This window comes from Argentina silus, assembly GCF_951799395.1.
Source record: "Argentina silus genome assembly, chromosome: 13".
In the NCBI taxonomy this organism is placed as follows: Eukaryota; Metazoa; Chordata; class Actinopteri; order Argentiniformes; family Argentinidae; genus Argentina; species Argentina silus.
In genome coordinates this window covers 10,805,117-10,830,820 of record NC_139667.1, presented here as the reverse complement: position 1 = coordinate 10,830,820, position 25,704 = coordinate 10,805,117, and the positions used below count along the sequence as shown (strand labels likewise).

The 25,704-nt window shown below is 43.4% G+C and overlaps 3 protein-coding genes across 6 annotated transcripts in view; 2 read left to right on the top strand and 1 right to left on the bottom strand.

Moving 5' to 3' along the window:
* Positions 1–1,679: 1,679 nt before the first annotated feature.
* Positions 1,680–10,449, bottom strand: qpct (glutaminyl-peptide cyclotransferase). The gene is made up of 7 exons (XM_083683704.1): positions 10,322–10,449; positions 7,581–7,727; positions 6,844–7,125; positions 5,679–5,846; positions 4,768–4,867; positions 4,315–4,431; positions 1,680–4,084 (listed from the first exon to the last, which is right to left on the bottom strand). Exons 1-7 carry the CDS (start codon positions 10,430–10,432, stop codon positions 3,903–3,905), a joined length of 1,107 nt encoding a protein of 368 aa, XP_083539830.1. The 5' UTR covers positions 10,433–10,449; the 3' UTR covers positions 1,680–3,902.
* A 62-nt stretch (positions 10,450–10,511) lies between these two features.
* Positions 10,512–18,643, top strand: mocs3 (molybdenum cofactor synthesis 3). 3 transcript variants are annotated; one of them, XM_083683702.1, is made up of 14 exons: positions 10,512–10,537; positions 10,971–11,103; positions 11,282–11,414; positions 11,513–11,605; positions 11,871–11,991; positions 14,465–14,543; positions 14,736–14,849; positions 14,942–15,050; positions 15,273–15,335; positions 16,037–16,200; positions 16,445–16,492; positions 17,071–17,164; positions 17,376–17,483; positions 18,082–18,643. In XM_083683702.1, the coding sequence occupies exons 2-14, from the start codon at positions 11,011–11,013 to the stop codon at positions 18,237–18,239; spliced, it is 1,377 nt and encodes a 458-aa protein (XP_083539828.1). In that variant the 5' UTR covers positions 10,512–10,537; positions 10,971–11,010; the 3' UTR covers positions 18,240–18,643. The 3 variants fall into 3 exon arrangements, 2 of the variants coding, with proteins under 2 accessions (XP_083539828.1, XP_083539827.1); XR_014554572.1 differs by lacking the exon at positions 10,512–10,537 and having other exon boundaries at positions 10,888–11,103; positions 17,392–17,483; positions 18,082–18,107; XM_083683701.1 differs by lacking the exon at positions 10,512–10,537 and having other exon boundaries at positions 10,888–11,103.
* A 13-nt stretch (positions 18,644–18,656) lies between these two features.
* The window catches only part of prkd3 (protein kinase D3), a 40,361-nt gene continuing 33,313 nt past the window's right edge, over positions 18,657–25,704 (top strand). For both annotated transcript variants that reach the window (XM_083683694.1, XM_083683693.1), the window contains exons 1-2: positions 18,657–19,213; positions 19,891–20,597. In XM_083683694.1, the coding sequence (XP_083539820.1) occupies positions 20,298–20,597 (300 nt within the window). In that variant the 5' untranslated portion in view covers positions 18,657–19,213; positions 19,891–20,297. The remainder of the gene's footprint in view (positions 19,214–19,890; positions 20,598–25,704) is intronic.

Sequence of the window (25,704 nt, the reverse complement as noted above, 5' to 3'; positions counted from 1 at the left end):
TGTAATTGGAGCTGAACTCTAATTTGCAGACTATTACAGAGCAGCTTGTACTGTAGCTTCCAGCTGTGTAGCAGGGAGGGTGAGTGGACTCTCTCTGCTAGCAAGGTGTGTTTCAGGGACAGGAGAGGGGTGAGGTTAAGGGAATCAATTTGTATTAGGAGCCATCTGTTACCTACGCCTGCCATACAATACCTTACCTGCCATAGGCTGTCGAGTTGCATGTGTTTGTCGTGACCTACTGTAGGTGAACAAAGGCAGGTATATTAGCTATGCCTCCTACTGCTGTTGACTGAAAAAACTGAAATACCACCTCATGACTAATTCAAAACTGTCTATGGTACTGCATTTCTGTCACTTTCATGATGACCTACAACATAAAGTTATGAAAAGTAGACACCATCCTCCTTTGTTTTGGGCCTGTTATACAGTACAGGCACTGAAGGGTCTTGTTTGGGAAGCTTTTACATTACATATAACACAGATGAGCCGTATTCCTCATTGTATGTTTGCAAACTGTTCATAATGTGTAGATGGACATCACATTGTGATTTAAACAGCTGTGAGACTTCTGAAATCCAATTATGTGGTCTTATAGGATTGGACTTGTTTCCTAATTGCATTAATGAGGTTATATACTGTGATAAGCAGTGTGTGTGTGTGTGTGTGTGTGTGTGTGTGTGTGTGTGTGTGTGTGTGCGCGCGCGCATGTGTATGTATGTTTGCGTTTATGTGTGTCACACACAGTTGGGTGTGGTAGTAGTAGTAGCATGCCACTGTGTGCTTGAGCCCTTCTACATATTTCCCTGGGAAACTTTGGAAACGTACAGAAGTGAAAAGGCAGGCAGGCAACACCCAAAACATGAATAGAAATAGTTCACCCAGCCATAGGCAGACAGGGTCTAATTATGGGAAGGAACGAGTGTTCCTCAGGGAAGTGAACAAACAAATGAATAGTTGTCATATCAGTTTTGTTGTTGACTCCAACCAAGTATGAAGCGTGTGGTATTCACACATTGTTTACATAGACACCAAGTTAAAAAACTCTTAGAGGGCCACGGTACTTATACAAAAATAACATGCCTATATTGTTAAGCAATAAAAGCCTTCATCAGAGTCTTATTAAGGATCATATAGATAGACGTGCTATTTTACTCACCTGTACAACACACTATTCCCCTGAAATGTATCAGTGTATGACTGGACTACTAACAGTATACACAGATCCAGTGGAGGCTGGTGGAGGTAGACATCGAATGACGGGCTCATTGTAATGCATGGAATGGAATCAAATGATTCCATGCGTTGCAATAAGCCCGTCCTCCGATGTCTGCCTCCACCAGCCTCCCCTACGACAGATCCAGATACTATTTTAAAGACATGAGAGGTTACAGCTGGTTGTGGTGTCTTTGTCCTGCCCGTCTGTTTAATCACCTGTATACTTACATGCTGGGGAGTTCCCTGTTTGATCTGGGTGATTTTAATAAGGGTGGGGATTTGGGAGGGGAACAGAGGAAAATAGAAGAACATATGGGGCCAAAGCAGAGATCTGATGTTGAAAATGATTTATATTCTGAATAGATGATTATGGGGGGAGAAGAGGTGTGTTTTCTTATAACAAGTACCTCGTAACTCATGAACTAACAGTTGTCTGTATGAACCATCACACAACACAATTGCGCTTTAATTCTTGATCGTTCATTTATTTATAATAATAAATAATGAATGACGTATAAAAGATAAAGTAGGACTGTGATTATGAGAAGGTGGATCCAGGAGGTAATCACCCACATCATGGCATACCAGTTCAATTTGGGCGCAGCACACACCCACGGTAAACAAAAGTATTGTGGGAGTGTTGTGAAGTAAAACAGGCTGAGACATGATTAGCGTGTGAGGAATAAAAGAGGCCAAAGCAAATTAAAGTCTGTTACGTATATCAAAGACAGCTCCTCGAAGAGAATGAGGATAGTAGTACACTTAATGATGTGAGGACATGACAATGTCTGAATTGTTCATTTGAGGCCTCCCAGGCTCTCTGAGCATAGGGCAGCCACAAGAAATGCTGTATGCGTATGCATTTTTATCCCACCATGTATTTCCATCATGTAAGAAAAATTTATAATTGGCTACAAACCACATCTAAATCTCAGATATGATAATAACACAAAGAATTCAGTGTTTCTATGCGTGCTGGTGTTTGGGGAGAAGTCACAGGCAGAGATATGGTGGTTTGACAAATGGGCCTTTAAAATAGTTACGTCCTTTTAATCTCCTCCATGGCACAGCATGTGTTTTGTGGTGTTGCTAGGCATCATAAACATGTCTGAATGTTCTGGGTGGGGGAGTTGCTCCACATTCCCTTCCCAGGGGAGTGTGGGGAATCGAGGGGGATTTGGGAAACGTGGAATTCTGGGGAGGTCCTGATGGGATTAATGAATCATGGGGAGGCCTGAGGAGAGGCCTGAGGAGAGCAGGGCCCTAGGGCCCCACATCAGGGGGTGAAGCCTGGGGAGAGCAGGCCCTTTAGAGCCCCATGTCAGGGGATGAGGTGGTGGGTGAGGTAAGAACAGGGAACGCCCAACATACATGAAGCTAATCTGAGCACTGAGGAGAATAGAAGAAACCACAGAGCAGTCACCTCTTCCTGTTTGCAAACAGGTTTTCAATAGAGGCACACGCTTCCTCCTGCAATAGGCCACCTATGTTCAGTGTCCTAATGAAAACATTGTCAACGGGTTTCTTCTCACCCTAACTCCCCAAAATACTCCAACCATGACCAAAACAACCCCTGCAAAGGTAAACAGTGTGTGTAGAATGCTTTTCTTATTTTTCGGATGAACATTTATTTCAGACTTAAACAGAGGAAGTCAATTTTTGGCAGTGTATATTATTCTGTGAGCTATATCAAAACGTTGCTAATATCGTCATAATACAAACACAAGGACTATGAAACTTAGGCACAGGAGGTTTTTCCGCCTCATTGGATTCGTATCAGACCCTACAGGATATGAAATTAAAGATGTCAAACACTTTAACAACACAAACAAAGATAATAGGCCAATAATAAGCCGTTTTTTTTCCATACTAAAACAAACAGGGCAGTTTTGAGTGGAGGAGGTAATGTCATGTAGGCCTACATTCATACACAGACAGTGAGGCTTCAATACATTTCAGTCTCCAGGGTGGCCATATAGAATGACAAGATTTCTAGAATCGGATGCACCAACATGAGCCACTGTCCTCTGCCACAGCTGTTCAAAGATCTCCTCCAATTAATATTGAAATGATGACAATCCGCGTAGATCGCAAGGGGATAGATAGGTCTCTCAGATACTACCTGTGAGTCATTTGCTAAACACTGTGCCGCCAGAATGCCCTGTGAGCGAGAGAGTACCAGTATAAAAACAGAAACAACACGTAATAGCTGTTCATACACAAGATAGAAAGATAGAAGGGAGCTACTCATCTTCTATCTGCACTCCACCTCCTCCTTTTCCTTCTGGCTTGTGGAGCGCAGGCATTAACATTAGCACAAAGATAGCTCCTCAGAGAGAGGGAGAAGGAGAGAGAGAGAGAGAGAGAGAGAAGGGGATGTAGAGACATAAAGAGAGCACTGTGGAAGCAAACACACAGAGGATCCTGTGTGCTAAGCTAAATGCTGGAGACAGAGCATCGAAGGGAGAGAGGAAGCTGTGTTCTTCAGTCCTGGTCTTGGGGACCCACACCGTGTGCAGGCTCTGGTTCCAGCCCAGTACTATCACATCTGATTCAACTGATGATGAGATCGTCGATGAGTTGAATCAGGTGTGTTGCTACTGGGCTGGAGCTAAAAGGCCGCCCACCAAGTGGGTCCCCAGGACTATGATTACAGAACATGATTAAAAGGTCTAGGGAAACTAGATTTAGGGGGCATTTTGGGGGTTCTTGGGGTCTAGGGGCTTTGCGTTGAGGTACTCCAGCACGAAGACCTGCATGATCTTGTTGAGGTTCTGGATGGTGTTCCGGTCCAGGTTCTGCTCGTTGTCATCGAAGGTGTGCCAGACAGAGGGGAAGGGGGAGGGGATGAGGTGGAGGATGCGCACACCTGAGAGATGACAGCAACACATGAGTCATCAGCATTCTCACGACACAGTGACAAGCAAAGCCATAATAGTATGTGACAGTAAGGGTGTGTGTGGGTGTGTGGGTGTGTGGGTGTGTGGGTGTGTGCGCGTGTGTGTATATCTGCGTGTTTGTGTGTGTATGCGTGCATGCATGCCTGTGTGTGTCTGTGTATGTATGTGTGCGCGCGTGCATGGGTGTGTGTGTCTTTACCTCTGTTGAGGAATGGCATGTGGTCATCCTGTACTGGACCGACAGGCAGATTGGGCCAGAAGTACTGCACCTCATTTGGATGCTCCTCCAGCTGGCCCATGGAATGGAGACGGCGCTCTGACAATGGGGAGGGAAAATGTCATGTTAATACCGATCAAGTGATTATCATGTTTAATATAGATGTAATTAGATAGAGTGAGAGCGAGGGAGAGGGAGAGAGAGAGAGAGAGAGAGAGAGAGAGAGCGCAAGATAGAGAGAGAGCAAAAGAGAGAGAGCAAGAGGGAGAGAGTATGTGTGAGAATGAGAGAGAGAGACACGACTGTCTTATGACTGTTTTTGATGCTTTGGCAATGTAAAAATGTGTTTGGTCATGCCAATGAAGCCAACTGAATTTAATTGAAATTGAGAGAGAGAGAGAGAGAGAGAGAGAGAGAGAGGGTCTGAGCATTCACCAATGTTCTGCAATCTGGCGAGCCAGCGGGCAGTGTTGGGGAACTGGTTGCCAAAGCGAGGACTGGGAGCTCCAATTAGATCCATCAAAACAAACAGGTCCTGGAGGGAAAAGAGGGAGAGACAGAGGGGAGGATGAGTTCAAGGAGAAGAACAAGTGAAGGATAAGGAGGAAGATGCAGAAAGAGAGTATCTCATCTCAGCATGTCAGTAAGATCCATCATTCCCCAAGCAAAATACATCTCATGGAAAAGTGTCTTTCCACAACCAAGAGATAACCCAAATCCACTAAAGCTTTCAGGTGTAGAATGACATCATATGTTCCACTGAGTGACCCACTGACACCATGTCTCATGTGTGGCCTCTCTCCATAACACACACACACACACACACACACACACACACACACACACACACACACACACACACACACACACACACACTCACACCTCACTACAGGACTATGAGGCTCTTTCAGATAGTTTCCTTTATCTCTCTGCGCTGACAGGGTTGGCTCTCTGTTTATTTAACAACACTCACGCTATCTCTCCATAGCTAGGATACAGGATAACATACAGTTATTAGTTTGGCATAATGCTATTGTAGATGCTATGATGAATGGCTGAGACGAACTTCTCCGTAACGCTTGTTTGTGTGTGTGTGTGTGTGTGTGTGTGTGTGTGAGAGTCAGTGTGTGTACGTGCATGTGTGTTCTGTAACTGCATGAATGCATGCATCAGTGATTGTAACTGGTCCATATCATCCCATGGTATTAATTTGGCATAATGCTATTGTAGATGCTATGATGAATGGTTATGATGAACTTCTCCGTAATGCTTATTTCACAGGTTTCTACATGCTTGTGTGTTTGTGTGTGTGTGTGTTTGTGTGTGTGTGTATGTGTGGTACACACCATGCCCTGGAGTTCGTTGGTGTCTGTGGCTCCAGGAGGGTGTGGGGTGTTCTCCATCTTCTGGGCCAGGTGGCGGGAGCCGTACAGGGAGTCTGTGGAGGTCCACTGGAACAGAGCCTCCTCACCGTCAAAGAACAACAGCTGCAGAGTCAGGTCTGGACTGGAGCCCTGAGAGACGGACATGGGGCCGGTGGAGAGAAATAGGAATCGTTACTTGTCGCTGCACACTGGACTAAACTTTACAACATTGCTGCCACCTACTGGTTTGAATAAACTATTACTATGAAAATACCTTAATATATATGTCTTTTCACCCAGGTCAATATTGAGAAATAGCCTAACATTATGTCACTATGCAAGTTATATAAATGTATTTGACTACTGCTAAAGTACAGGTTTATGAGGACAACTCTGGATCAGTATTCAGTTTGTTTGCCCAGGCTGACCTTTGTCACAGACGTCAGATAAACACATCCCCTGGCCCTGCCCTGTGGTAGCCCCTGTCACTCACAACCCACCGCCCAAGCCAGCAGGGCCAGTAATGTGAGGAGGCACTGACTGCTAAGTGTGTTCTCTCTAGGCATCTTTCAGCATCCTGGATTCAATCCAAATGTAAGCCTTTCTTTATCTCTTGGATACATCTCGATGCAACTTTGAGTTTGCAGTAAACCTACGAGATTCAACGACACAACTAAACACCAACACCTTGATTCGCTGAATCTAGTGTCAGTGCAGGGTTGGACCAAAAGCTTTTGCGCGCCCTGTAGTTGTCCAGTGACCAGGGTTCCCGACCACTAACTGTGAGGTTGTGTGGTGTAGGACCTTGGTGCAGAGAGGAGACCAGACGAGGGAATGCAGTAAATGCAGTAAAGGACACTTTACTAGGTAATAACAAAGGAAGACACAAGGAGCTCTAGAGAATACAAAACGCAGGAACACTAGAGACAGAGATCAAAAGGAACAACCTAGAGGCGATTCCAAGCAAAGAACAAAGCACAAACAGAAAAACACACTACTTAAAGGGATGGGTCCTTAATTAGCGATAAACACCTGGGAGTCCATAGTCTCTGGGGAGCGCTCTCTGACGCCCTCTGGCGGCCAGATGGAACCGTGACACTAACAGACTAAAGTTAACCTAAAAGAGAAGACGGAAGCCTCGGCCCACCTTCTGAGTCTTCAGCTCCTCATCCAGCGCCCGTGCCAGCTCCAGCATCATGGCACAGGGCACGGCCGAGTCGGTGGCACCCTGGAACTCACGGCCGTGCCACTGGGGCGGGTAGTACTTGGAGTCGTAGTGGCACGCCAGAACCAGGCGGCGCTTGGCAAAGGGGTTGAGGGTAGCAATGATGTTGTTGAAGGTCATGCCGCCGTAAGGGGTTTCTGACTCAAACTTGTCGTCCTTCACATCCCAGCCTGCACTCAGAGAACCCAGGGTGCTCTTGATGTGCTGGGGAGACACAGAGGGAGTTACACACAGTCAGCCACAACCTGTTGACGGAAACGTGTTTTGAATGTAGTCATGCAACAACAGTATGAACTATACCATAGATAAAGCATTGGAAAACACTGATTACCATTTAGAAAGTTGGTTTCAAAATATTATACTACACAAACAATGTTAACCTCTTAAGCTGGACGGGCCCATAATTGATCCGAAATTCTGCTTTAATTTGATTATTGATTACTTTATCTTCTTGTCATGTGTAGTATTTTATTCTGAACTATGATCTGAGCATATCCATCCTGCTTTTGCATCTGATCATCATATTTCTATGTTTCTTCTATGTTATAAGCAGTTTAGTTTGGGTCTGGTTTTTAGGTGGAAATTAGTCAAATAGGGCATTCAGCAGTATACAGTATAGCAGAAAAAAAGTTACTCCCCAGCTTGATGCCCATACTAACCTGCTGCACTGCCTGGCTCCCTACCGAGTTAGGGTAGCGTGTTACCAGCAGAGGCCTCAGGTCCCTCTCCCACATCTGTGTCAGGTCTGTGTGTGACAGAACCCTGCTGATGTCACTGGAGCTGAGGGTGCTGGCCTTGTGCTGGAGCTGAGACGAGACAAGGTGAGATGAGACAAGATACAGACAAGAGAATCAAAATTGGGGGTGCGATCCTAATTTCAATACAGCTATGACCAACCGATCTACCCTGGCCACAGAAACAAGAGAGACAAATACAATACAGCTACTGTAAACTTCAGTTTTCTTCATGGCAGACATGCATTGTCATGGGAAAATGGATTGAATGGATGAGAACAGAGCCAAGACAACGATACTTCAGGGGCTAAGCTGTTCCAGTGTAATACCTTGTTGGAGGTAAGATCCCCTGCCTTCAAGGTCTCAATGGATTGGCTATTACCACAGCTATTACCCCTCTCATTAATCACAATTAGTTCAACCTCTCACACAGCCAAGCAGAAAGTCAGCCATGCAGGGGAACCAAGACCATGACTAACCAATACCACCACGACCCAACACACTGTACTGATATGGGTTGAAAACATTGAACACTGCGTGTTCACACAATGAACACTCACTATGTTACCATGGCATTAAATGTGAAAAGAACAAGGAAATCTCTTGTGATCAAGTTGAGAAACAGGATGGACATGAAATAAGGCGGAAGTACAGATTCAAATCGGTACATGACTTGCAACATTTCAAACATTACTACACAGTTTCAACATCTCCAGTAATGATAGACAATGCGTATAATTATGTGTAACACTAATTTTCACCTAGACAAGCGGCATCAGTATTTTTCCCACCAAGCTTACCCAATCCTCAAACGCTCTGCAGGAAAACCCAAAATGTTGCAACTAAGCTAGTCTTTTCTTGTTCTCCCACAATAATGACACACTGTTTGTCTGAAATAGGTTCATTTACAGTTTGACAAGACAGGACAAAACAAGATTGTGTATGCCTGTGTCTGTAGGGCATTCAAGCATCTTTGCTGAAAGACACTTATAGCAGAAAAAAGGTAATCAGAACCGATAGGTTGAATGGAACATGATTGAAAGGTTTTAAATAAACTGGCAGGCTAGTATCATGTGGAGTGGGATTCTTGTGAATGGGAAGCTAGCAGGCAGCTCAGAAATATGAAGGGTGCTTGTTAACTCACTCTGCCTCTCAAAGACAGATTCCCAGTTTCCCGGGGAGAGAAGAACGGTGGTTAAGATCTTTCAGCCTTTAAGAAAAGCATATTAAAACTACAGATAGGCCTGCTGATGTTAATATTTAATCAGGTCTCGTGTACGACCACACTATAAAGTGAGATTAAATGCCATCCTGGAAAAACTGGACATAACAGCTTATTGATCTATTTCGTTTGGTCTCAAAGTTCACCTGCTATTGCGTAGAGATCCTCTCTGTTGTCCTGGTAACTGCCTGAACCGGGATCCATAAGAAATAATGTGGGACTGATACCAGGATTTGAAACCCCTGCTCACGTATAGACTGGCTAAACTGTGCTCTGAATATCCAAAACTCGATTGATTCTTCAGTGCATAATTGCCATGTAGTAAAGTGGCTAAGGAGCTGATCTGGCTGATGAAATCCATGTCTGGGTTCTCTAGGGGGGAAAGACTGAAAGGTCAACACCGGTATGAACACTGCATAGTCATTAGTCTCCCTCCACTCATTCAGACTACAGAACATCCATCGATAAACCAGCAATAACAAAGTTATAAACAAAACAATTCAAGTCTTGGACACAGACATGTTTTGTTGCAAAATAACCTGTTGAAACAGGCTAGCAATATCTCAGTCATGTCAATATCAACCATTGTTGTGGTTTGATACAAGAGAGACCTAAAGCCTTTGCAGAGAGCCGGCATTGCAATGCCTCTTTTCAAGATCTATTCCCTTGGGTAATAATCTCATTGTGAATACAGAGAGGGTTGAAAGGGGGTCCACTTTAGATCTATAAATATCAAGATCTACAATTGGAGGATCAATGATGATGACTCTGCTGCCATAGCAACAAGACAAAGAGGAGAGAAGATGAACAGCATGCACTCGACTGGCATGGTCAAGCACCTTGATAAGATGCTGCATATCATGACAATTGTATTAAAGAAATCCATACTGCATGTGCACTGCTCATAAGCTTATGAGAATATACACTAAGCATACAATTCCATTTGAGGTGGAAGGTATATTAAAGCTGCCTGTCCCTTATCCTATTTTTTTTACATAATATAACAGTGTAACAAACCTTAAAGTATAATGATGTTTTGCAATATCATGAATTATCAAACACTTTGTAACTAAACAAGAAATAATACATTATACTGTAATTATGACACTGCTTGTGCAATCTGTAAACACAAATACTGTTTTTAAACCACAACCTGCCATAAAAGTTTGATTAGAAAATCAAACAAATATTGCGAATGGGATTTACAATTACTTACATTCAAAATGTAATAATCCAAGTCAACAATTTCTCAAGAACGTCTCAATTTCAAGATGAACATCTGGCACATGGTGACACATAACCTTAATCAATAATAGCCTACATAACACACGCTATTAAAAGATAATTTAGATAGCAGATAAAAGGCTGTCTTTTCAGGGCAAGTTACACATAACAGATAGGCTATGACCTTAATAAAACAAACCGATAATAAAGTGTGCATTACCTTATCTTGTGTCCATGGTCTTGTCTGTCCATTGATGTGACCGATAAACGTCACAAAAATGCTCACTATGTAAAATAAATGCATAAGCGTACTGGTGCGACGTGCAGCCATCGCCGTGGTTCTGCGCTCTGAACATTCCTGTCCTCTCCTCCGCGTAGGCTTTAAGGATCATGTGAAAAACATGAGGGAGGAACTGGGGCGTTCTACATCACGTCAGTGAGTCTACTGTGGGATTTTGAAATCAAATGTTGCTCTCATGTTCGGTTTGTTAATTATGGGCTATAATCAATGATAATAAACAGATCTGGTATGTATTTCAGACATCATACCAATTTGGCAGTATAAGCGTCAAAACTAATTGTCTGCAGACAATGTAGACTCAGCAAAGTTTTGGGGAAATTAATTGTAGGTTATTCAATTCACAACCTACGTTCAAGCCGTGACAAGTGAACTGCGCAGCAGCACATTGACAGACCGTGATCGCTTCTAAATCCGTGTTGCGCTGGAACGCACCCACAACCACGTGGTCTCCTTCCACGTGGGTCTGCTCTGTTGACCAGGAAGTGCTACACATGACAACAAAATCACTGAAACAGTCATATTTGGCAACATTGTAACATCATTTTGATACTTTATTCCAATTTTACAGGGACCTGGATCAATTATCTTGTTTGTAACACGTTGCGGGAATGGAGGAAGAAGTTTCTTGCTTGAGAGCACGGCTTATAGAGAAAGAAAAGGAGATAGTTACTCTGAAGAATACATTGGCACGTATAGAGCAGGTAAGATTATTTTGTGAGTTGCCTTAGGATGTCTTGGTTGAGTTGTAACTTGCCAACACTGCAATGTTAGCCTATGGACATTGCAGGCTATTCTCTGCTTCCTAATCAGTTGACTTACATTGTAATTATTGTATTATAAAACCCTGTGCCATGTCTCCTTCTATTCCAATCATTTCAGAACAGTTTATCAGTTCTGGAGCTCCAGGAGAAAGTGACAGCCCTAACACCATTGAAGCCAAAGACAGCCCTGTCCAATGAGGACATCATGAGATACAGCAGACAGCTTCTACTGCCAGAGCTGGGTGTACTAGGTAAAGTCTTTCTCGTTCTCCAAAATTAAGATATAAATTCAGGCAATGTTGTGAGATGCATACTATGACGGAACACACCCTTATCTTATTATCTGCAGGTCAGCTGAACCTCTCCCAGACCTCGGTCCTGGTTGTGGGATGTGGTGGACTAGGCTGTCCCTTGGCACAGTATCTAGCTGCAGCAGGAATTGGTATGCAAGCTGAATGTTAGGAGAAAATGATAGGCCTCGTATTGGCCTATGAATCACACACTCCAACATCTTGTTATCAAAACCGCAATGCTTTTAAATACCTGTCGCTTCTTTGAATCTCTATTTCAAGACAATAATGAAGAACACATGCAACAGTGGATTATCATGTGCTTTACTAATTCTAACAGCTCATTTCTGTGTCAGACTTGTTATTACAGAGCACATAGTGATATTACATAGCACATCCTTCTACCTCTATCCCCAGGGCGTCTGGGGCTGCTGGACTATGACGAGGTGGAGCTCAGTAACCTCCATAGGCAGGTTCTCCATGGAGAGCACAGCCAGGGTCAGGCCAAGGCCCAGTCTGCTGCCCAGGCTGTGAGACGGTAAAGTACTGCGCCCTGCAGAAAGCTCTTACTGGGTCTCAGGAGCCGCTTTTCAACAGCGGTGCCAGTTCGTGCTAAGGCTTACTAACAGCCAGCTAGTGCTCAAAGCCCAATGCATTGAGCTTAGTGAACAAGCCCTTTTGAATTTCCGCTGCTGGGCTTTCTAGTCCTGCCCCGTATGGTGTTCAATTTGTTTACATTTTACAGTTCATAAAACTATATGGAGACAACATGTCAAATCCTCTGGTTTCCTAACAGGTTCTGGTAACTTGGCACCCTATCCTTAGTGTAAAAATTCGCCCCCGCCAAGTTTGCTTGCCAACTAAAGCACTTGGATGATAAGAACATCCCGCCCTTGCTCTAAACCACACGCCAGTAGCCCCGTTTGGCCTCACAGGGACTAGGGGGGTAGAGGAGGCTAAAAGTCGGAGTTTAAAGCACTGAAGGCCGGGCAAGGCCGGTGGTGGCTATGGACAGCGCTAAATAGATAGACATAGTATATGGACCTACAGTAAATACAAATATGAGATTAAACATTCAAACACGCCCCGGAATATATATAATTTCAGCTGCTAAAGCTTTATACTACCATTCCAGAATTCAATCCTCTGTCTCTAACCCAAGGAAACTATTCTCCACATTTTCCTCACTCCTCAACCCACCTCCTCCCCCTCCTCCCTCCTCTCTGTCTGCCGATGACTTTGTCACCTACTTTGAAAAGAATGTTGATGACATTAGCAGCTCCTTCCCTCTACCTCTCACCAACAATGCTACCTTTTCTCCCAAACCCAATGTGCAACACCCAGTCTCTGGTTTATCAGATTTCTCCCCCCTCTCCCCTGACGATGTTCTAAAACTGGTCACATCCAAGCTGCCCCCTCTCTGCCATCAGACCTCTGCAGCTCATTCAGAACACTGACGCTCGTCTGGTGTTCAAATTCTCCCATGTCACGCCCCCTCCTCCGCACCCTCCACTGGCTCCCTGTAGCAGCTCGCATCAGATTCAAGACCCTGGTACTCGCCTACCGGGCAGCAAAGGGAACAGCCCCTCCCTACTTGCAAGCAATGGTTAGCCCCCAAACCCCTGCACGATCACTCCGCTCTTCCACCTCGGCTGCCCGCCTGGCACCGCCACCTCTACGTGGATGCAGCGGCCGTGCCACTCGGTCACGACTTTTCACTGTCCTGGCGCCCTGCTGGTGGAATGAGCTTCCCCCCACTGTCAGGACTGCAGAGTCACTACCGATCTTCCGCCGTAGATTGAAAACCCATCTCTTCAGGCTACATCTTAACAGTCCTTCCTAAGACCTCTTCACCCCCACTACCCTCCCTGTACTAACCCCAACCCTTGAGACCTCTTCACCCCCACTTCCCCCCTGTACAAGCTCTCTCCTGTTAATAAATAATAATTTAAAAAAAAGTGTCTTCTGGCATTAAGACTGCTAATGGCCCCTGGTGTGAGCATTGATTACTTTGTCTTATGATGACAGTTGGATAGATGATTCACTTACTTAAACAAATGTATTTGTTGTAAGTCGCTTTGGATAAAGGCGTCTGCTAAATGCCATAAATGTAAAATGTAAATGTAAATAATATATTAATAAAATCAACAATGCAGAAAAAAAAAAAAAATAATCGTAACTTTTGATTGGGTGGACAAGACGCACATTTGGGTGGGCTGAACCCACCCCTGCCCATAGCCACCGCCGGCCTTGTTGCAGGCTATGCCAACACATAATAATGAAGTCCAAGTGTATTCTTATTACCTAAACTATGCTCTAATTGGTTGGATATGAACCCCAAAACACTGCCAATTTTGGCTAGAGGTGCAATACACAGACAATGTTTGTCTTCATAAGAAATAAACATGTTTGTGTCTTATTTATCAAAACATAGAGGGAAGTTTGAGTGTCTCAGGGGACCCCAATTTGAAGTCGAGTTTTGGAATTGCTGGTATAGGATCATATCTTGCCGTGTACTAACTAGCATCTGTTGTCCAGAGTAAGAGGAAGTAAGGTGGCGCTTTGCTGTCTCACCACAGGTTATATATGGATTTCTTTTGCCAGTAAATATTGTGTAAACATTTGTTATAATTTTAGAAATGTCTGTTTTTGGTCCCTCTCTCACTGACAGTAACAGTAGGCTTACTGTGGTTAACGTCCACAGCATAACCACAACCACTTGGTGGTGCTATTTCTCTAGATAGCGACTGTTTGCATTGTGCATTGTATATAGAGACTACAAGTCCCTCTTCTTATTTAAGTGAATAAGTAACTGTACTCAATGTACTGAATATTAACTGTAATGCAATTGAATGCCAAGTGCTTTCTCATTAACTCAAAGTGATTTTTGGCATTTGGAGAGAAAGGGGATATGTAATGAGTTGTTGTGCTCTAAAATGAGTTGAATGAGAGACTAACCAGATGATTTGGGTTTGAATGTGAGTGAGCCGTGTCCTTATGTGTGTCCTCAGGTTGAACTCCACGGTAGAGTGCATTCCCTACCACCTCCAGCTGTCCCCAGAGAACGCCCTACAACTCATCCAACAGTATTCTCCAACTGAGCCTTGAGCTAACTGCTATCTTACAGGAGAATAAGATTGGCCTTTGCTGCCTTAAACTGTGATTTTCTGTATTATCCAATCAAATAGAGGAATGTGTTTCTCATTAATGGTATTATTCAGAACACTGAGTGCCAGAAACATTTGTACACTTTGACTCCTTGACCTTATCTACCACATGTATGACATCGTAGCTGACTGTTCGGACAACGTACCTACACGTTACCTGGTGAACGACGCCTGTGTCCTCAGTGGCAAGCCACTAGTGTCAGCCAGCGCCTTGAGAATGGAGGGCCAGGTAAGGCCCCAGTCACAAAGGTCTCCTCTTCTGCTTGCTTTTCAATGGGTTATCTGACGCACCATTCTAAACCATCCAATCTGTGTGCGTAGCTGACAGTGTACAACTACAAAGGAGGCCCCTGCTACAGGTGTTTGTACCCGCTGCCCCCACCCCCTGAGACCGTGACCAACTGCTCCGATGGAGGGGTTCTAGGAGTCGGTGAGTCCTCTCTGTTTCCTTTCGCCTCTCTTCACTCAGCACAAAATGTACACAAGTAAATGTGCTTCCTTGGTTTGAGTTATGATATTGATAGCTCTTTACCTACGTATGGAGATTTTTCCACTTATAGTAGAGTTATGATCAAATTGTACTACTTAGAGATGGATGAGAGGTAGAGGGAGGAATATGTCATTGATTGCCGATTTTCATCTTTTGTTTTAGTGCCAGGGATTATGGGGTGCTTCCAAGCGTTGGAGGTCCTGAAGATTGCATCTGGACAAGGCTGTATCCTTCCCAGATATGACTTCCTTTGTCAGTCAACTACCTCGGTTCAGCCAAGCTACTGTACAATGACACAGCACTTTCTGCTTTGTCATCATGCTGAATGAATGAATGAATGAATGCCTGAATGAAATAGGGCTAGGCTGTTCCATTGTAGCACGGGAAGGAAGGGGTGTTTTTCATAATGACCATGCCCATCTGATAAAGCTTGGCAGCCATAGTGGGAGAAAGTGGAACTGGAGTGTTGGAGTGTCTGTATACTGACATCATTTATTTGTCAGAATATGACTTACGGTCGGACATCGCTGAGCTATGAGCATAACTCGTAATAAACATGAACCATCTTTCACTTCCACTCCGTTTCAATTGACAGTAGTTGTGGATGTTACACAATCAGAGCTGAGACTGAAAGGCATCCAATGTCTACACATCATTCCACATACACAACCACAACCCCAAAACACATCATAATGTTTTATTGTTGTTTTTACCGACGGTGCTTTCGTTTCACTTTTTATTTATCCTATCTATTCTTGTTCTCTTCATGAAATGTAGCATCTTTGAGTACTGAGAAAAGCGCAATACAAAATAAATGTATTCTTCTTCTTCTTCTTCTTCTTCTTCTTCTTCTTCTTCTTCTACATGTTATTATACAGTAGTGTTGTGTGTCAGAAAGAAGTCCCTTCCTTGACAAGGTGTGCCAGCTTCCTGCGGGCAGCAGCTGCTGATGTTGGATGCCCAGGATGCCAGGTTCCGCTCCATCAGGCTGAGGCCCAAGCAGGCCAGCTGTGCTGTGTGTGGAGAGAAGCCCACCGTGACACACCTGCTGGACTATGAGAAGTTCTGCGGCTCTGCAGCCACAGACAAGGTTAGATTGACTAGGAGGAGGCACCATGAAAAATGTGAAAGTACTTTTTAAATGTCCCCATAATTGTAGGAAGTCAGACGTTCAATGTTTTCTTGGAACTTGTTATCTAATTATTTCAGTTTTTTTGTGCTAAAGACTGAACCTGAATGGGATCATACATATTTTGGTATTCTCCTAATCATAGGAAAATGGAGTTTCAAAATGTTCTTGGAATATATTTACCTAAACGATTTTTATCTTTCAGTGTCGAAGACTGAACCTCCTCTCTAAGGACCAGAGGATAACAGTGCAGGTATGGTATAGCTCACAGTCCAGGGCTCCTGCGTGACTTACTCTATTATGATGATCATAATTGCATGATTACTCTGATTTTCTGCGATTTCTGTGCATTCATCAACCCAGATTATATCTAACTGCCGACCCAACCCTGAATGGGAAATGACTAGTAACTTGACTGTTGTTTTCTGTCGTTTTCTATGGGAAAGAATAACATTTTTTTTTGGCACTAACATTGATGGCGGAGATTTAGGTTTGTTTGTATTTCTGCTGAATTAAAGCTTTCTAAAGAACTCAGTCGTTAAGAAGGACACGATGAAGATCATGATTGATTGGGCCATTATAGAAATTATACAAGACTTCCAGTCTGAAACAGTTTTATTTCCTTTATTTGATGTGATGACAAGAAAACGTTCAGTTTACTCCACCCATACAACTCAATAATGACAACCATTTGTACTGTACTAGGCCCTGAGGTATTCTTTCATTTAAGTCACATAGTAACCTCAAATTTGAGCCAAGAGTATTACACACAATCAAATTGTTTTGGTTGTGTTGAAGTGACTGTTGACAGTCGTCTCATTCTGAATCCAGGAATATAAATCCATCGTGGACAGTGCTGCATCGCATCTTCTGCTGGACGTGCGCCCTCTAGTGGAAGTGGATATATGCCACCTGCCCTCTCTCAGTATCCTTTTGATGGAAGGATGCTTCATTTCCTGTCATTGTACTCCATTACTATGCCATTTTAGGTGCTAGATCGGAAAACGTTATACCGTATCCGGGCACGAAATGTAGAAAGTGATCCCAACTGGTTTGATTTACGACGTGCTGTATGTGTGCTATGACTGCAGTTCTCAACAGTGCAAAGTGCCTATTTTCCTGATATCACTCCAAAGACATTCCTCTCTCTAGTTTAGAGTACAGGAAGAGTGAACATATCCGACTGCTGAAGGAGAGAATCAGCCAAGTGAAGGAACAGCTGCCGAGCCAATCCCAGGTTCCAGGTAACATGACTGACAATGACAGGTTTCGACGGAGGTCCAAATCTGTAGTGTCTCCTCAGTAGCTCACTATATAGAGCGTGGTCACAGAGCCGAGCCGAGTAATCTGAGTACTAATTAAGTCTGTGCAGCCTTGCCCTGCCATGGTATTTGCTTATTTTGGACAACCAATGATTGGAGGTGATGAGGTTGCTAGGCGATCCATTTTCCAAAACAGTATCGTCATCACGAACAGCTGGAACAGTGTTTTCAATTGGATAGTCAAGGTTGTACCTCTGGAGAGTGTATTTTCAGTGTGTCAGTGTATATTTTGTTACCAATGAGCAGGTTTCATTTGTTACTCTGATAGCGTAAACAACATGTCTTCTCACATTAGTGCCTAATGGTTCGCTAGACACCTCTCTTAGTTTCCAATCCATCCATGTTTCAAGAGCCTAAACAGGATCTGAGTTGATCAGTCATGCAGTTAGCATAACACACCCAATGGTGACATGGAATGCAATGCCTTTGCTGTGCTTCTGGCCGAACATCAACCTTTTAGGTCTTATACTGAAGTGCTGCACATCTCACTTTGCTTGCATTTGTCTCTGCTCTCCTGAAGTCTACGTGATCTGCAAGATGGGGAACGACTCTCAGAAGGCGGTGCTGGCCCTGGAGAAGATGTCTGGCTCAGAGGTGGACAGTGTCACTGTGAAGGACATCTGTGGAGGACTGATGGCCTGGGCCCAGAAGATCGACCCCTCTTTCCCTCAGTATTAACTCTGGTTTAATAACTTTGTTAATAAATGTATAATACATGTATGTATTAATAACAGTTGTTGTATCTTAAATCGTTGTGTTCTCGTACATTTCCACTTGCATTGAGAATAAATCTTGAATAAGAAGGGCAGCAGCAAATGAAATATTTCAAAGTGTGATATAGTTCATGATCTTAGCAACACAGGTTCATCGATAATATTAATGCATATTAATAGTAGACTTCCAGTTCTGTGATCTGGCAATATTCTCGGTTTGTAACCACAACAATTTATACTGTGTTGTCATTTCCAACAAAAAATACATTCAATTGTGCACTGAAGTGAATTACACATTTCTTACTCATTTAGAATTGAGTTATGAAACGGAACTATGTCGCTTTCCTATAAAGTTTGTTCCAGTATGTAGCACAGCAATGGGATGTTTCCAAATTTCCCCTAATAACTCATTTTCAAGACTAACGATTAGGGTGTCTTTACGCAGAAGGGAACTTTTGCATCTGAGTAACGGAAAGGATGTGCACGAAATAAGCATGCGCAATGTAAAGAGAACTGTTCAGGGCGCCATTGCATTTGTGAGATTGTAGTTGAAATATTCATCTCAACCGATGGAAACTCCATCTAGCGATGATTACAGAACTCCAAGCCCCAAGAACCTAGTTCTCCACTTTTTGCTCGCAAAGCAGGGGGAGTAGTCACAGCTGGAGGATAATAAGATGCGCATGAACGTACTATCTGGCAACCACGAATAGACGATAAGAGAAAGTTTCAAAAAGTGGAGAACTTGGCAATGTGAGTTCTTGCGCACTTCTAGACATTCTTTCTGATGCATGTTTCCATTTCGCTGTTGCGTTTTCGTTGACTTAATGGGACAATCATTGTGAATAAAGTTAAATCTTCGCTTTCTTCGATTGTTGGGGCAAAGTTTCTGTTGTCCACTTGCCATGGGTAGAAAATCACCCTTCGCAGAGAGTGAAGGTAACGTATGATTTATGTCTATGGGTATTTCATTTTTTAACAGATAATGTATGAGAATAGACTATGCGAATAATACTTCAGAGGCAATTTTCAGTATGCAAAAACAGGTCTTGTATAACTTGTTTTGCTGGCATTTGAAGACTAGCGTAGTCCTCTGCCAGCAATCCAATCGAAAGTGGGAGGGTCCAGATGTTTAGAAGCCTTGATTCCAGATGTTGGTTGTGCATAACCCGATAAACATAGAACATTCAGTTATGGATCGACTTTCTCTAATTTGTCAGATTATTAAATTAATCATATTCCATGTGTAATGCAATCTAAATCTGAATTCATTGTTTGCCTGCTTTTAATGAGTTATTTCATATGTCCATTGCTGTAGGCTTTTCAATTAGTTGGCTGTATGACTTGTTCCATTAAATTATAACCTTCACAAGGTCGTTTTATATATTCTAATTGTAGCTCTTGTTTGATCTTGCAGTCATGCTCAAAAAGTAACAGTTTTGAGTTCATGATTTGTAATACATCTTATCGAATGTGTACAGAATTTGTTCCACCTTATCCGACAATTGCTAATTGTTGCTCCAAGTTCAATTTCCTATATTATTTCCATGCAATTGTACTCTACGCACAGACTCTCCATCAAGCTCATATATGCAATTCATTTGTTTGATTCCCAGGTTTCCTGTGGTCAAGGCGGATATCTGACTTCAGTGAGGAGAAGGGACATCGTTCTAGACTATGAAGTTTGGAATGGTGATCACTTGCAACCAACAGGGAACCAATCACGGACGTCCTGAGCTTCAGATTCCATCCAGTGGAAGGACCGAGCTTTGCGCACGAAGGGACCCGAATGGAAAGTGACAATGTTGCTTTTGAAAGAGAATATTGGTATTGACTTACATGATGACACTTTGGACACCCTCCTTGCATTTCATGTAGCCTATCTTGGAATGAGAACCCAGTGTTTCCTCCACAAGTGTATTTCCATGGAGGGTCAGTGGTGCCTTAATTAGCAAGGCATCACTGACGATTCTACTATTTGACATTTTGCTTCGCAATCATCTCTGTCATTGGAAGTAACCCGATGTCTGCCTGCAGCAGCTCCTCTCCTCCGTCCTTACCGAGAGCCTACCTCCATTCACACCACCCAGCCGCTCCGCCGACTCCCTCTCCGTCCCCCAGCCCGCCGGCACCGCTCTACAGCCGCCTGTCCAACGGGAGTCACAGTCACAGCGTTCCGAGTCCCACCAACTCCCGCAGCTCATTCCACGGAGTGTCGTTCCTTCTCCAGATCGGACTCACCAGAGAAACTGTCAACCTGGAGAACCATGACCTGTCGCTCTCTGCCGTGAAAGATCTGGTCTGCTCTATCGTCGACCAAAAGGTAAATGACCTGTTGTTGATATGACACCTGACATAGCAAAATCAAGCATAGGCTATGACAGAATATCAAGGGGTTTTACTTTAATGCAGTGGATGAGCAAGAGAATACACATGGAAGAACAGATACTCAACTTGGCTCAATTCCAAGCTTTGAAAAGTTCTCCGCCATGCAATTTCTTAGCAGGTGCTAAACATCCACAACACTGCTCCGTGAAACTCTATTCTGTATTGCGGTTGAATGAGTTGAGAAGTGAAACAATTGTTTTTTTTCAGAGCTGAGGCAGTTATATGAAATGAAGGCCGTGCTTCTCCAAAAAATGCATGTCTGTGGTTTGCCATCTCTGTGCCATACTCCGCTGTTTTACGCTTTGTTTTTGTTAAGCAGACATCTGTGTCTCGTGCCCAAAATGAGTTCCAAGCACCGCAGGAGCATGCTGGACAGTAGTGGAGCTACTTGAGTTACTCCTCACGGTCTAGTAGTCTCTCGTATTTACATTGTGGTGTGCTCTCACTGGAGACACAAACATTAGCCCTCTCCGTGTGGTTGTGCTTCCCGGAGAGAGTCATCCATGATGTAATGATGCTGGAGCCAGGATCTTTTCCATGACAATGGCGGGCCCCTGTAATGGCACTGTTGGAATACAGCCCACGTATAAGAACAGGCTTTGAACATCTGAAATATAGGCTCTATATATCCATCAACAGTGTCTGCCATTTACCACTTGGTGAGAGAGAGAGAGAGAGAGAGAGAGAGAGAGAGAGAGAGAGAGAGAGAGAGAGAGAGAGAGAGAGAGAGAGAGAGAGAGAGAGAGAGAGAGAGAGAGAGAGAGAGAGAGAGAGAGAGAGAGAGAGAGAGAGAGAGAGAGGCAAAGGTTTTGAAACTGGAGAGCCAACCAGTGGAACCAAAAGTAGTTTGACTCGGTTTGTTTGTGCTGAAAATGGATTGGGGACAGTGTTCATTACGGTAGAGGCATCTTCCATTAGTGTACATTGGTGTGGTTTTGAATACTCAGCAATCGAGGGTTGGAGTTAGTTTATGATGAACGGCCCCTGGACTGGCCACTTGCCTGGGGAGCGCACGCCCATGTACTTCGTCACACAACAGTAGATAAATACATGTCATAAGAACATCCCGGGCCCTGAAATATAGCCCACAGTTCAGATTCCACTGATAAACTGCTTATTAGATCATACACGCTTTGATCAACTTTTAAGATTGAAGTTATATGGCCAATAATAAACTGTCTTAATAATAAAATGTCTTTTGACATTTTGCACATTTCATCCCCCCCTTGGTGCACTTGGATTTCTATTTGATGGTTGGGGGTGTTGGACAAAGGTAATTTTTGGTGGCTTCTCTCATCATAAACACATGTTATGATGTTATGGCACCAGTTTGCAATCACACACTCACCTCTGTATTATCATGTTAGATACATGATGAAGATGAGTCTATTCATGTCCATAATTATCAGATTGAATGGAAGGGGTGTGATCAAGTACTCATTCTAATCATTTCATCAGGTCTAATGGATAAACAAAGGGAGGTGAGAGGAAAGAAAGGATGCTGTTGAAGCTGTCAGGTTTTAAATGAAGGACAAAAGAGAGGTGATGTTTATTTCAAAGAGCAACCAACAGACTTGATCCACTTGATCATTTGTCTATATACATCTTGGCTTCTGCACAAAGTTCTAAATAAAAAAATGTTTTACACTTACTCCTCACCTCTAGAAATACTGTAATGTAACCTGTCCCATTAAAGCGATTCATAGAGCTCAGAAAGTGGTGCAGAATCTCTAGGTTGAGCTGACACTTCCCCCTCAGTTAAACTGAAATGGTCAAGAAACAACATACTGAGACCCAGTCAGGACAGCAGCAGTACCCTATAACTGCTGCTAATTGTTCAACAAAGTGAAACACATTGAATGAATCATTCAAAGTGGCTTGCTTGTGTCCCTTTGTCTAGTGTTGGCCAAGTTCACATTCCTGAGGACCAGGGTAATGTTGTTGTTGTTGTTGTTCTGTAAATGTCTGCTGATCCTCAACTAGTTATGGGAAGGAGCAGTAAATCTGATCACTGTTCATATTTTTCTCGTGGATTTTGTCATGTACTGGTTTGGTTGCAAGAATTTCTTACGAGAGCTGCAGGAAAAGGCTTGTGAAGGCTTGCGTAAATGCTAGTAGAAAATCAATAATTTCATGTTGCAGTCACCTTAGGTAGGGAATTGTATTGTAACTTTATAGCTACATATATATATATATATATATGTACAGTATACTATATATAACAAGCCTCTAATTAGTTGGAACTGTAACATATGTGTTACTATGTGTCAATTGTGTGAATCAATTAATTTGCAATAATTATATGTCAGAGTCCATAACTGGTTCTGGAGGAGGTTCTGTCTCATCGCTGCATTAGCAGTGCCCACTGCACAGTGTTCGCTGATGAAATCCACCCATATGGCTTTGATATCAATGGAAAATATGACTGTGTACTTTTCCTTGCCATCGAATCCATCCTCACCCACACTCTAACTCTAACACAACTGAAATATGAGGATAGTTAGACATTCAACTTTCTATAAAGTCAGCTCGACCTTTTGCAGCTTGTCCATTTGAAGAACCGTCTGACCCCCACCTCGACCGTCCCTGAATCCCTCCACTCAGCACAACCCAGGGTTTGTGTGTCAGCGGGGAATGGACAGGAACAGTGTTTTATGTGCTCATATCTCAGTAGATGGAGTCTGGACTGAACCTTGCCCCCCTCTGTGTTAGCATTTCCTCCACCGAGGGACGGTATGGTGAGTAAGTGATTCACCAGTCACTGAGCCGTGTAACAAACATGGATGTCAGGCTATAGTGTTCCATGTACTGCAGTACTTCTCTGTAGGCATCTACAATGTTGTGGATCTGCTTCCAAGTCTTAGTTCTGGCCCTAATCTAAGGTTGTTGTGGTTGCTGGTAGTTAATCTTTCTTGTGTCATTGACTCTGTAGACTATCGTTTGCAGACGTTGTTGATATGCTAAAATGTATATATATATTTTTTTTTTGCAGTGTGCCTTTATGTTTTAATGTATTCCATCGAAGATATAGTATATAGTGGTCTAGGGGTCTAGCACCACGGCACATACCCTTTCCTTCTTCCTTTATCTCCACTATCTCTATCCAATAAAGATAAATATAAGAGTAAAACAAAAAAAGAAAGAAGATACAGTATATATATACATAATATTGACTGATGAACAGTCCAGCTGTGAACTTTATGCTTGCTTATAGTCTCACACTGAATAACCTCTCAATGTCTCGTGTCCTGACTGAACCCTGTCATTTTGAATCAGACTCATTGTTTTAAGTGGTGGAATGCAGTCATGTATAATAGCTGCGTATTGTATAGACTTCATACAGCTCAGTCTTTTTCCTGCCCGACTGCAGCTAAACCACATGACTTGGCCACCATCTGGGATGACACTGTGCTCCTCCTTCTACTCATCCAAGGTCTCGGTTGCCTTCTAATGGTTTAGGTTTGGAGTGTTTTAACTTGGTTGTGAAGGTTAAACTATGGTTAGGGTAACCTGATCCTAGATCTGATCTTGATAACGTCTCCCTCAAGCCTTCTGTGTAGCCACAGCCAGAGCAATCTATGCTTATCCACTTAGCATGATGAATAGCATGATGGGGGTGATGGCCCTTTGAGGGTGTCACCACTTGGCATGAGTGCACCATCACACACCCAGGCTCCATTGGGACTGAGGGAGGGGACACTGCAGGGGGGGAGTTGGTCTCCCAGAGGGACACCAGTCGGCCCAGGCTGGGCCCTCCCTCTATGGCCTACTGCCACCAAACCTGGTTCTAGTCCTGGCTCTGGCCATGCTGTTTGGTCGGGGTCTCTGGGTGTGATGGACAGCGGGAGGGATAAACAGCGATAGCGTCCGCTTGTGGAGCGCTTCCTGTTTTGTGTTGCCCAAGTCCCCTCGTGCAGTCAGAGAGGGAGCAACGACGGGACAAAAGTTCACGACTCCTTCAGAATGAGTTTCCAGCATCCACCTAGCCAGCCAGCCAGCCAGCCAGCCAGCCAGCCAGACAGACAGACAGCCAGTGAAACATTCCTTCTCCTGCACCCTAGCATATTTGGAGCATGATGTTATGTTGTTGGGATGGGTGGGGACGGGGTGCCATGAAATTAAAATATTTGAAACTAAACACTGTTTCTGTAATGTGTCTGCCAAATTTGAAAGGATGGTGTCATGGTCAAGGCATGCTTGACATACGTAGCTTAATATCCTATGTTTATTGCATGCTTGACTTGGCTTAATATCCTATAAATGGGCAATGAAATGAAAGCTGGTGGGGATGTTTTGAGGCTAAGGTTGGAAACCGTTGCCTCGTCAGTTGAAACTTTTGGACTGTTTGATGTAAAATAGAGGGTTTACAGTTAACAGTCCTCTCGCTCTGTCAGTGGGGATGATAAAGCTGGTAAGGTGGAAGGAAATTTGAAGTCCTTTTGGCATTGGTAATGGAAAAAAAACATAAAACTTTTCCTCAAAAGAAGGTTTTATGAACATTTTTACCTTAGCCCTTGTCCCAAGGATATTCCTGCTCTTTCTGAACATATTCGTTGCAGCTGGGAATACTGCACTGTGAAATGGGTCTGTCTCGCACATGGTTTCCTACTGGTTTGTTAGCGCAATATAACTCCCTGTTTCTAGTGGAGGGTTGTACAGCTGCCTCTGTAATTAGCCAAACAAAGGGCTTTTGAGAAGTGTACACTCTATGGGTCGAACTGGACAACATGAAACAGCACGATGATGTGGAAACATCTTTATACCTCTCAGTAACATGCTGTCCTGAATATAGGTTGTTGTAAAAAAAGATTTACACAATGTTGATGTATCTTTTTCAAGGTAAAATCCATATAATTATGGAAAATAATGTTACGATCTGTTATGGGGTATGATCTGACCTGCCCCTAAAGCACCAACATAGTTGTACTGACAGTGGAAAAAGACACAGACGTGACCTTTTTCATTTAATAGTTTTATTAAGCCCGTATTTGATTTGAGGATGTATCACAGTGATGGGAGCCAGACACACTCTATTCTGCTTA

Excerpts from the sequence above, each read along its gene's own strand:
- qpct (XM_083683704.1), bottom strand. The coding sequence starts at position 10,432 with ATGGCTGCACGTCGCACCAGTACGCTTATGCATTTATTTTACATAGTG. Across the intron at positions 4,868-5,678 it reads CCAACGAACTCCAGGGCATG|GACCTGTTTGTTTTGATGGA; the intron begins GTGTGTACCACA and ends TTTTCCCTCCAG. Across the intron at positions 4,432-4,767 it reads CGCCAGATTGCAGAACATTG|AGCGCCGTCTCCATTCCATG; the intron begins GTGAATGCTCAG and ends CCCCATTGTCAG.
- mocs3 (XM_083683702.1), top strand. The coding sequence starts at position 11,011 with ATGGAGGAAGAAGTTTCTTGCTTGAGAGCACGGCTTATAGAGAAAGAA. Across the intron at positions 11,104-11,281 it reads CATTGGCACGTATAGAGCAG|AACAGTTTATCAGTTCTGGA; the intron begins GTAAGATTATTT and ends CAATCATTTCAG. Across the intron at positions 16,201-16,444 it reads GCTCTGCAGCCACAGACAAG|TGTCGAAGACTGAACCTCCT; the intron begins GTTAGATTGACT and ends TTTATCTTTCAG.